Source organism: Crocuta crocuta, unplaced genomic scaffold, assembly GCF_008692635.1.
Source record: "Crocuta crocuta isolate KB4526 unplaced genomic scaffold, BGI_CrCroc_1.0 scaffold282, whole genome shotgun sequence".
Taxonomy (NCBI): domain Eukaryota; kingdom Metazoa; phylum Chordata; class Mammalia; order Carnivora; family Hyaenidae; genus Crocuta; species Crocuta crocuta.
Genome location: NW_027529174.1, coordinates 1,964,919 through 1,976,977, shown reverse-complemented (window position 1 = coordinate 1,976,977; position 12,059 = coordinate 1,964,919). Strand labels below are relative to the sequence as shown.

General features: G+C 38.3%; 1 protein-coding gene across 8 annotated transcripts in view; it reads right to left on the bottom strand.

Moving 5' to 3' along the window:
- Nucleotides 1–11,126, bottom strand: part of AASDH (aminoadipate-semialdehyde dehydrogenase) — a 52,580-nt gene extending 41,454 nt beyond the window's left edge. For 2 of the 8 annotated variants that reach the window (XR_013333617.1, XM_077757746.1), the window contains exons 1-3: nucleotides 11,005–11,092; nucleotides 6,776–7,048; nucleotides 5,600–5,720 (exon numbers count right to left, since the gene is read on the bottom strand). Coding sequence is in view for 5 of the 8 variants with exons in the window: in XM_077757746.1 (XP_077613872.1) it covers nucleotides 5,600–5,720; nucleotides 6,776–7,005 (351 nt within the window). In the remaining 3 variants the exon portion in view is untranslated. Of the gene's footprint in view, nucleotides 1–3,804; nucleotides 3,962–5,599; nucleotides 5,721–6,775; nucleotides 7,049–10,889; nucleotides 10,978–11,004 lie in introns of those variants that run through there. The other 6 variants (XM_077757747.1, XM_077757748.1, XM_077757749.1 and 3 more) reach the window with 6 other exon arrangements.
- Between the last annotated feature and the right edge of the window lie 933 nt (nucleotides 11,127–12,059).

Sequence of the window (12,059 nt, the reverse complement as noted above, 5' to 3'; positions counted from 1 at the left end):
CTGGGGGACTTCAGCCAAATAAAAAGATTTTGCACAGAGAAGTAAACCATCCATAAAAGGTGAAAGACATCAATGAAAGGGCAACCTACTAAATGGGAGAAGTATTTCCAAATGATATATCTGATAAATGGTTAATATCCAAAATATATGAGGAACTTCTACAATTCAACATCAAAAAAATAAACAAAAACCAAAACAAATTAATCATGTTAAAAAGACAGGCAGAGGACCTGGATAGATATTTTCCAAAGAAGACATCTAGATGGCCAAAAGACACATGAAAGATATTCAATATCACTAATCAGGGAAATGCAAATCAAAAGTACAATGAGATACCACCTCAAATCTGGCAAAACGACTAGAATCAAAAAGACAAGAAATAACAAGTATTGGCAAGGATGTAGAGAAAAAGGAACCCTTGTGCATTTTTGGTACAAGGTAAAATGTAAGAATATAAATTTGTGCAGCCACTGTGGTAAACAGTATAGAGGTTCCTCAAAAACTTAAAAATAAAAATACCATATGAAGGGGGTGCCTGAGTGCCTCAGTTGGTTAAGTATCTGAATCTTGATCTCAGCTCAGGTAATGATCTCATAGTTTATGAGATTAAGCCCTCCATAGGGTTCTGTGCTGATAGTGCAGAGACTGCTTGGGATTCTCTCTCTTCCATTCAAGATAAATAAACAAACATTAAAAAATATATATATATGATCCAGTAATTCCACTACTGGGTATTTACCCAAAGAAAATGAAAGCACTAATACAAGATATATGCATTCCTATGTGTATTGCAGCACTATTTACAGCATCCAAGATGTGGAAGCAACTCAAGTGTACAATAAGTAAATGGATAAAGATGCCGTAATGTACACATACACACACATGAATATTACTCAGACATAAAAAGATCTTACCATTCCCAACACAGATAGACTTCAAGGGAATTATAGTAAATGAAATATGTCAGAGAGAGAAATATACCATGATTTCACTTATATGTGTAATCTAAAGATCAAAAACAAAAAACAGAAACAGACCCATAAATACAGAGAACAAATGTGGTTGCCAGAGGGGAGAATGGTGGAGGATGGGCAAAATGGGTGAAAAGGAGATACAGGTTTCCAGTTAGGAATAAGTTATGGGGATAAAACATACAGCATAGGGAATACAGTCAGTATTGTAATACCATTGTATGGCAACAGATGGTAACTACACTTACAGTGAAGATAACATAGATTTGAGCCATTATGTTGTACACTTGAAACTAACATTGTAGGTCAACTTCAATTAAAAAAAAGAATTAAAATCATAAAATCTCTCAAGTGACTACAAAGTAATTACCAAATAACATTTACCATACTTATTCTGCCATTCTACAAGTGCCTTTCAAATTCAAAATATTACACAAGTATTCCATCGTATTATACAGCTCTCAGTGAATGTGTATTACTTTATGCCATAGGAATAAAGGGCTCTAAAAATTTTTTAATTTTTTTTTAATGTTTAATTTATTTCTAGGAGAGAGAGAGAGAGACAGCGTGAGCAGGGGAGGGTCAGAGAGAGAGGGAGTCACAGACTGAAACAGGCTCCAGGCTCTGAGCTGGCAGTCAGCACAGAGCCCGACGCGGGGCTCGAACCCACGAACCGCGAGATCATGACCCAAGCAAAAGTCGGACGCTCAACCGACTAAGCCACCCAGGCGCCCTTTTTTTTTTTTTTTTTAATTTTTTTTTTTAATGTTTTATTTATTTCTAGGAGAGAGAGATAGAGATAGCGTGAGCAGGGGAGGGTCAGAGAGAGAAAGGCCTCTAAAAATTTTAAATTCTATAATCCCATTTTCAATATTCACATTATCTGTAATACTGAAATAATAGGGAATAAAAGATACAGCACAGGGAATATGGTCGGTGATACCATAATCAGGCTATACAGTGAGAGCTGGTAGCTACACTTATGGTGACAGTAGCATAATGTATAGAGATGCTCAATCACTATGTTGCACACCTGAAACTAATGTAACATTTTATATCAACTATATGCACATGAAAATATTTTTAATACTGAAATATAATCAGAACATATTTTACCCAATGTATTTAAATCCTGGCTCTCTGTTAGATAGTGGTTTTGTAAATGTACTGATTATACTTCGTTGAACTTAATGTCATTTAGAAAACGAAGGTAATATTTAGCTGGCAGCTGAGCATTACGTGAATTAGCATAGTTCAAGTGCCTCACTCTGCAGTGTTTCCTACACCAGGTATTGTTCTAGGTGCTGAGGATATGAGCATAAGTGACAAACTGTTACCAACAAGTTTCCTGTCCTCACAGAGGAAGAGAAGCTGGCTAAACTGACCGAAGAGATCTGGGAGGAAAACTGGACCAGCCATGGCATCAGGAAAGCCTTTAAAATACAGTTTCAAAAAAGAGTAAATGTAAAAAATGTACTTGGGATGGGCTGAAAAGGGACATAAGGATTTTGAAGAAAAACATTTATATCACGACTGAAGTGGTGTTTTCATAACAGCTTACATTTGTCAAAACTCATTAAAATGCACACATACATAACTAGGGGGTTTTTACTCTATGTATATTACACCTCAATAACTGATTTCTAAGATGTGTAGGTCATGAAATATTTTTGAAAAGGGTAGGGGAGCTGTTCTAGATGAAAGGATACTAAAGAGGTGTAAAAAATGGATGTATTATATGATCTCTGACTGGATTTGGTACCGCTCCCCCCCAAAAGCTAAAAGAATTCTTGGGAGTCAAATACGGAAATCTGAATATGGACTGTACTAAAATGTATTGTATCAAGGCTAAAAAAAAAGTCATGAGAAAATATATTTACAATGCTTTACTATACTGTATTAAAGAAAAAAAAAATCACATGTAAGTGGACCTACGCAGTTCAAACCCATGTTGTCTAAGGGTCAACCATAGGTTAGAAGCAGCTGAAAGGTAAGAATCACGTCTTGGGCTTCTTTCACATACTAATGCCCTCCCAAATAACTTGTCTTTAGTGTACAGTTTCTCAGTCTCAACACTACTGACATTTTGGACCAGATAAATCTTTGTAAGAGGTGATCTTGTGCCTTACAGGATTTTTAGCAACATCTACAGCCTCTACCCACTAGACACCAGGAGCACCTCACTGTCAGCATAATAAAAAAATCACTGTGGACATTGGCAAGTGTCTCCTGGGAGGCAAAATGATCTCCAACTGAGAAATACTGTTCTAGTAGATGCTGGGCTCAGTTAAGTGCTTCCCAATGGCTCATGTGTCAAGGAGGAACACTTATTAATAAAAAAAAAAAAAAAAAAAAAAAAAGGAGGAACACTTATACCATCATCAAAGTCATGGAACAGGAAGTAAGGTACTTTCTATAGTGTTTTCTATGTGCCCAACTCCTTCTGTAAGCAGTTAGAAAGAATACTGGGGCGCCCGGGTGGCTCACTCGGTTAACCATCTGACTGCAGCTCAGGTCATGATCTCACGGTTCATGGGTTAGAGGCCAGCGTTGGGCTCTGTGCTGATAGCCAGCTCAGCCTGGAGCCTGTTTCCAATTCCGTGTGTGTGTGTCTCTCTCTCTCTCTGACCCTCCCCTACTCATGTTGTCTCTCTCTCAGAAATAAATAAAACATTAAAAAAATTTTTTTAAATAAAAAAATATAAAGTATACCCAATACTGAAAATTCTCAAACTCAACCACCTCTTTTATAAAACTCTCACCAAAGCTGTCAAGAAAAATGAATGTCACATTTGACATTACATCAACAAAGAAAAGAAATAACCAGGGGCACCTGGGTGGCTCAGTCGGTTAAGTGTCCAACTTTAGCTCAGGTCATGGCCTCGCAGTTCCTTAGTTCAAGCCCCATATCGGGCTCTCTGCTGTCAGCATGGAGCCTGCTCTGGATCCTCCATCCCCGTCTCTTTGTCTCTCCCCAGCTCACACATGCACTCGCAAAAATAAACATTAAAAAAATAACAAATAACCAATCTGAGAAAACTTTTGATTAAACATTAATGTGTATTTAGAAAATATTAACAAAAGTATACTTTGTCTCTTTCTAGAGTCTTTATTCTACAGAATTATTTTTTTTTATGTTTGTTTATTTTTGAGACAGAGAGTGAACAGGAGGTGGGCTGAGAGAGAGGGAGACACAGAATCTGAAGCAGGCTCCAGGCTCTAGGCTGTCAGCACAGAGTCGACACTGGGCTTGAACCCATGAACCGTGAGATCGTGACTTGAGCCAAAGCTGGATGCTTAACCAACTGAGCCACCCAGGCTCCCCTCTAGAGTCTTTATTCTAATACTCATGATTCTCTAGGAATTCCTCCATGCACTCAAGCTTTTGCTATTTTTTGCTATATATAGATAGAGATGCACAGACCTATAGATACATAGTGGAATGCATTTAAGTTACCTCAAATATAAATTGGTTCAGCTAGGAAATGGGTAAAAACAGGCTAAACTGAATATATAGGTTCTACAATGTTTTTTTCTCTTTGGTAAAACATTTTATAAAGAAATAACAAAACACAGGCTGCATCTTGCTGAACATGAAATAACCAACTCTTACCCATAAAGCAATGTTTCTTAGCTAGATACTTGGTTGGCAGTCACTTAAATATTAAAAAATAAATTTAGGGGACACCTGGCTAGCTCTGTTGGTTAAGCATCCAACTCTTGATTTCAGCTCAGGTCATGATCTCACTCGATTGTGAGATCAAGCCCCATGTAATGCTCTGTGCTGGCTGCATAGAGCCTGCCTAGGATCCTCTCTCTTCCTCTCTATGCCTCTCTCCGATTTGTGCTCTCTCTCAAAATAAATGAACATTTAAAAAAATAAATAAATTTAGTTTTCCAGAGAGGTGTGGTCTAAGTGCAAATCTCTTTTGCAAAATCTAAGCCTGGCTATAGTTCTTTAATGTTGTTGATCACTATAAATTGCTACAAATATACAAAGATACAGGTTTGGGGGCACCTGGGTGGCTCAGACCATTAAGCATCCAACTCTTGATTTCGGCTCAAGTCATGATCTCAGTTTGTGAGTTTGAGCCACATATCAGGGTCTGCACTGACAGAACGAGGCCTGCTTGGGATTCTCTCTCTCCCTCTCCCTCTCTCAAAAATAAATAAAAATTTTTAAGAAGTTCCCATTATTATAAAATTTTCCTAGTATAGAAACAACTTTGCAAAGAGAAAGGAAATACAAAATAATGGGCAGTACATTATTATATGTCAAGAACATACATTCATGTCATAGGGAAATGTTTCTCAATAGACTGTAGGGGGTGAAGGGAGCCTCCAGGAGACATTTGGCAATTTCTGGAGACAATTTTGGTTGTCACAACTGGGATGGAGTGGGGTTGAGGTGGTGCTACTGGCATTTAGTGGGTAGAAACCACAGGGAGATTGTTCAAATAACCTACAATGTATAAGACACTCCTCACAACAATTACTCAACCCAAAATGTCAACAGTGCTGAGACTGAAAAACTGCAGTTAGTAAAATCAGAAAAGGTAGAAACGTACACAGACACACCCTTCAATTGAAAGATAAACACATAAAAAAATTTAAATATACACACTTACATTAACTTGCTGTTTTTCAACAAGAATATAACTTAGATTGCATTTTTTCATAAAATGCACTGATAACACTGGTGGTGCATCTGGATCAATAGGAGCATAAGCAGCAGGGACTTGGAGAATTCTAAATGAAGAATATAAAGTCAGCATAGAACATCTGTTAAAAATCATCTTTAAATATTTCTATTTATCTATGCACTTTACTACTGACTGTATCAGAAATGCCCAATGTATTTGCTGACACATCGTTGGTTATAGTTTTTATTTTGTTTTTAAGGCAGAATATCCACTATTAAATTTTTATCACTTTAAGACCCAAAATCAGTTAGTTGTTTTAACTAAAAGTACTCTGAGGTAGGGGTGCCTAGCTGGCTCAGTTGGTAGGTAGAGCACAAGACTCTGGATACGGGGGTTGTGGGATCAAACCCCATGTTGGGTGTAGAGATTACTTAAAAATAAAATCTAAAAAAAAGTACTCTGAGGTATACTTTGGGGACAATAGATTTTTGCACATAATAAATTCTCAATAAAATTCTGTCAATGATTGAATGAAAGCCAAATTTTAACTTTTTTTGCTTGACATTTATACATTAATCTACTAACACACACATATTATGGGATGAACATCAACTTTTCTAATTCTTTAATAGCTTTTATTTACTGCAGAACCCTAATACAGAAATCACTATAAAAAGATAATATTCTGTAACAACTTAATGATCAACATTTTGCAAATAATTGTTTGAATTAGTGTCCTCAGTTCATAGCTCAATTTTTATAAACCAACATCTAAAACCTCACTTATTCATTCATTTACTGAATACTTTGAGTACTTAAACTTCAGTCTCAGGAGGAAAAACAGTTACTTCTGAAATACTTGTTTTCTTTGATATAAAGAACTTATGACCACTTTCTTTTGGCAGACAAATGAAGCCCTTATATTCTGGAGATTTTTAAATATTCTACAAATGAAAAGTTCTGGTCTCCTAAATAAATTCATATCAATTAAATGATTAAAAATAATTGTTGGGAAATACGAACTTCTTTAGCCTCTCTAAAATTGACCAACCAATACTATTCTGTATACTACTGTACTTTTATGTAAGATACAACATTCTATGTATTAAAGGATTATAAATTAGGTTAGAAAACTAAAAATTCAGTATTTAAAACAATTACCCTAAAATCCAAGAGGGTAAGTTAATCCCAGGATGGCAGTAGAGACCAACTTCCCGAATTCCTTGAAAGTCACAGTGTAATAGCAGAAAATTTGATAATTCTGAGGCAGCATGAACCACAAACTTATAGGTGTAATAAACTGGAGGCTGGTTGTTATACTCATCAAAACATACAGCTATTTTATCTGAATAAATGGAGGCAGCCCGATGTACCAATTCCTGAAGAGTCATTTCACTGGTTTATCGAAGCCTCATTGGTAGCAGAGAACTCTACCTATATACAGAATTATGGGGATAGGGAGTTTTAGGAAACATGGCAGGGTGAGAAAGGGAGAGAGAAACTTCTAAACAAATCATTCCTCACAAAAGGAACTATATCAAAAACAATCTCTGAACTTAGGAAGTATCTATGTTGAGAACAAGGAGTTGAAAATTAATCTGGTATCATCAGGAAAAAAATTTTGGAGAACACTGGTATACCCAGATAAGAACGAAACAGGTAGAAATGTAGAATTCTCTCTCAACTTACCACAATGTAACATATATATATATGTAAATAACCAATAAAACCCACTTTAGGGGCCCGTGGTGACTCAGTCAGTTAAGTGTTTGACTTCAGCTCAGGTCATGATCTCAAAGTTCATGGGTTCAAGCACTGTGCCCAGTTCTGTGCTGACAGCTTGGAGCCTGGACCCTGCTTCAGATTCTGCATCTCCCTCTTTCTCTGCCCCTCTCCTGCTCATGCTCGGTGTCTCTCTCTCTTAAAGAATAAACATTAAAGAAAAAAAAAAAAACAATTTAAAGCACTACATCCTAAGTTTTTTTCATTTTTCTTTGTTTTTCATCCCAGATTAAGATAAAGTGGTTAAAATCCTACAAAACGTCTTTGAAGAGCTTAATACAAAAACTATGCTTTTAGGAACTGAACTCAGGTGAAAGCAAAGTCAACCTTTGTTAGAAAAAAGGAAAATCTATCTAAATCCATCCAATTTTAGTCCACTGTATACAAACTACGCTATTTATTATAATACTTCAGAGGTCACATCAAGTCCCTTTTATAAATTGTTGAGTAAGCTCTTAATTTTCTATTTTTAAGACTGCCACAAAATTCATTTAAATTTAAACTCTGTAGTATTACAACTCAATAAAACATTGAATCAACACAGTATTCTCTAGACTTCTCAATAAAAATATGAAGAGTCTAAAGTGCTTTTTTTAATGTTTATTTTTGAGAGCAAGGGAGCTCACACACACACATGCAAAAGCAGGGGAGGGGCAAAGAGAGAAGGGGACAGAGTATCTAAAGCAGATTCTCTGCTGTTATCAGAGAGTGGGGCTGAAACTCATGAACCAGAGATCATGACCTGAGCCAAAGTTGGACACCTAACTGACTGAGCCACTCAGTCATCCCAGAGTAAAAACAGTACTTCATCAAAAACAAGAAACAAAACAAAAAACCTTAGGGGTAGTGATTTAAAAGAAACAATTTCTAGTATTTCCTTGAAAGTAAAGGTGATTTTTCTTCTCTTCTGTGAACTCTTCCATATTTCAAAAGCAAGTAAGATTTACCAAGTAGCCTATTTTAATCAAGTTTATTTGTTCATATTTACTTGAACTGATTTCATTACCAATTCAAAATAAAATTAACCAGGTCGCCTGAGTTAGTTAGCTCAGATAGTTAAGCATCGACTCTTGATTTCAGCTCAGGTCATGACTGCACAGTTTGTGGGACTGAGCTCCTTGTAGGGTTCTGTATTGGCAATGTGGAGGTTGTCTGAGATTCTCTCCCTCTTAAAATAAACTTTAAAGAAATAAAAAAAATAGGGACATCTGAGCAGCTCAGTCGGTTAAGTGTCTGACTATGGCTCAGGTCATGATCTACTGGTTGGTGGATTCAAGCCCCACCATCTGTGCTGACATCGCAGAGCCTAGAGCCTGCTTAAGATTCTGTGTCTCCCTCTCTCTCTGCCCCTCCCCCCCACACACTCTGTCATTCTCTCTCAAAAAATTAAATATATAATTTTTTAATTAAAAAAATAAAAAATAAGGGCGCCTGGGTGGCTTAGTCGGTTAAGCGTCAGACTTTCGCTTAGGTCATGATCTCGCGGTTCGTGGGTTTGAGCCCCGCGTCGGGCTCTGTGCTGACTGCCAGCTCAGAGCCTGGAGCCTGTTTCAGACAGAGTCTGTGACTCCCTCTCTCTCTGACCCTCCCCTGCTCACGCTGTCTCTCTCTCTCTCTCTCTCCTAGAAATAAATAAAACATTAAAAAACATTAAAATAAAAAATAAAAAATAAAATTAACTTCATCCATGTCATTTAATTGATATGAATTAGAAAACAAAAAAGCAAAATAAACCAATAACCATTGAGACCCATAAGATCTGAAAATGCTATGATTTCTAAATATAAAGTTTAAAAATAGAAAATCCTTGGTATTTACAGTATGCACTTTTTAAAATATATTTAATTTTTTTTAATATTTTTATTTTATTTCTAGGAGAGAGAGAGAGACAGCGGGAACAGGGGAGGGTCAGAGAGAGAGGGAGACACAGAATCAGAAGCAGGCTCCAGGCTCTGAGCTGGCAGTTAGCACACAGCCCGACGTGGGGCTCGAACACACAAACCATGAGATCATTCATGACCTGAGCGAAAGCCGGCTGCTTAACCGACTAAGCCACCCAGGCGCCCCTTTTTTAATTTTTAACATTTATTCATTTCATTTTTGAGAGAGAGAGGGAACAGGGGAGGGGCAGAGAGTAAAGGAGACACAGAATCCAAAGCAAGCTCCAGGCTCCGAGCTATCAGCCCAGAGCCTGACATGGGGCTCGAACTCACTAGCTGTGAGATCGTGACCTGAGCAAAGCTGGACGCTTAACCAACTGAGCCACCCAGTCGTCCCTAGTATGCACTACTATAAATATTTTCTTTTGTGATATACAAGATAAAAATTTTTAGCCTTTCCTCATACACACAAATTATCATTAAAGATGACTGTCAATATTACCCCTTAATTATTCCAAATGAAGTTAAGAGACAAGGTATAGTCAGTGAAGATAACTACTGCTACTCCCTCCCACTATGAATAACAAATTGCCTACATTACACTAAGGAATTTTCACAAAAAACTGCATTTTTTAATGCAAAAGCAATTATAGCACTTAGTTTTCCATGAGGACATTCTGATTAATTTTTATACTCCAAAATACTTGACATCAAAGGGGAAAGATTATAGAGCTAACTGAAGAAATACCATTTTTATGATAAATTACAAAGCTACCACACCTATCTATACAATTAAGAGGTTTTTCTACTTTTAAGGGTCAGTTTCCCAGGGGTTGCTACACATTTAAGATCTATTGTCCAAGGTTTTCATTTTCATTAACTGAATCATAAATATCCTCTCCAATATAGAATAGTATACTCAAAAAAAAAAAAGTGGGGTGCCTGGGTGGCTCAGTTGGTTGAGCATCCTAGTCTTGGTTTCCACCCAGGTCATGATCTCTCGGTTGGGTTGGTAAATTTGAGTCCCACATCCAGATCTGTGCTGACATCCGGAGCTTGCTTGGGATTCTGTCTCCCTTTCTCTCTGCCCCTTCCCTGCTTGCTCGCGCTCTCTAAAATAAACTTTTTTAAAATAAGAAAAAAATAAAAATAACACTATGCTTACTGGACACCCAAACATTTCCAAGACCTTATAAATTGGGGGGGGGCGGGGTGAGGGAAGCCACTTTGTTAAGTAGATTTCACATGTAATAAAATCATTAAAGTTTTCTCTACTTCATTTACAGCAGTAAATGCTATTTAGTCTTCAAAAGGTCTTAAGACTGTCAAATTCTCGTGCTCCAGAGGACTCTCTCTAGATTATCTGTTATTTTAAAGACAGTTAAATAATCCGGAAGCTACCCACCCGCCGCCCATCCTTGGGGTTCTTAATTTCCATTATACAATTACATTTAATAACAATGCACTTTATAGCTTCCAAACTACACTAGGAAGGAGGTGGGGCCGACTATTTTCTTCTGAATGAACGGGCAGAGGGTTCGAGCCTGGGCTACTCAGGAGAGATACACAGGTCAGTTTAGTCTTTACACAACCTGCCAGACGCCGTGACTCACGTCTGAAGCAAAGCAGTGGCCATGTAGCTGACAATCTGTAGCCAGGCCCAGGCCTCACCGTACTTCACCTCTCCCACACAAGCCCCTGCTGGACACCGCTTCGGGAGACACTCACTCAGAAGGCCTGAGGGTTGGGGCAGAGGTCTGAGCCCATCCTGACCCTCCAACAGGCCAAAACCAGGACCTCACCACACACATGTGAAAAGAGCAGCCGCACCCAGGCCGTAAAGCCTGCCGGGCCGCAATGACCGCTGGGATCAAGAGGCGCAGCTTCTTGCGCAAATCTCCTGCGTCGCTGCATTGACGTCAGCTGGAGCTACCCGGAGCAGGTAGCCCCTCCCGAAGGGGCTGGGCCAACCTGGGAGGAAAGCTGGCAGCACTTTTGCCTTGTGCTCTCAGCTCAGGCACCTGTTTTGATCAAGTTGGATTTTGGACAGGATTTTCAAAGACTTTGGAGCTGACCAGCGTGGAGCTGTACCAAGAAACTCTGGCAAAGCACTTTAATTCAGAGTTCCTTGTCCACAAAGTGGAGAGAAAGATACTGCCTTGGGTTGATGTAAAGGAAGATGAAATAATTGTGAAACGCAATAGAAAGTGGACTTAATGCGGGGCGCCTCGGTGCTCAGCTGGTTAAACGTCCGACTTCGGTTTAGGTCATGATCTCAGGGCTTTTGAGTTTGAGCCCCTGTAGGGCTCTCTGTCATGACAGCACGGAGCCTGGACCTGCTTTGGATTGTGTGTCTCCCTCCCTGTCTGTCCCTCCTCTGTTCCCTCTCTCTCAAATAATCGTTAAAAAAAAAAAAAAAAAAAAATGTGGACTTAATCCATGCTACATTGTCTGGGAATCTGCGGTAGTTTAGGAGATTGACTCCTGCAATGAAGCCTGCAAAGGGGGCCTCTGTCATAACTTGGCTAACATTTTAATTGGAAGAGACAAATTTTAAATGACTAAAAAATTTTCAGTTTCTAATAGGAGCAATAAATAAAACCAGGTATGAGTGGGAAAGTGACCTAAGCTACGCGCCTGAAGAATTGGTTTCTAAGTTATCATTGGAGATGTCTATTAGAAGTGTCAAAGAAAGAATACTATTTTTAAGCTACTCTGCAATAGCAGAAAGGAAATTATTTATTGCTGAAGGACTGAGAAAGCAGCCCAGCATGGACAACCAT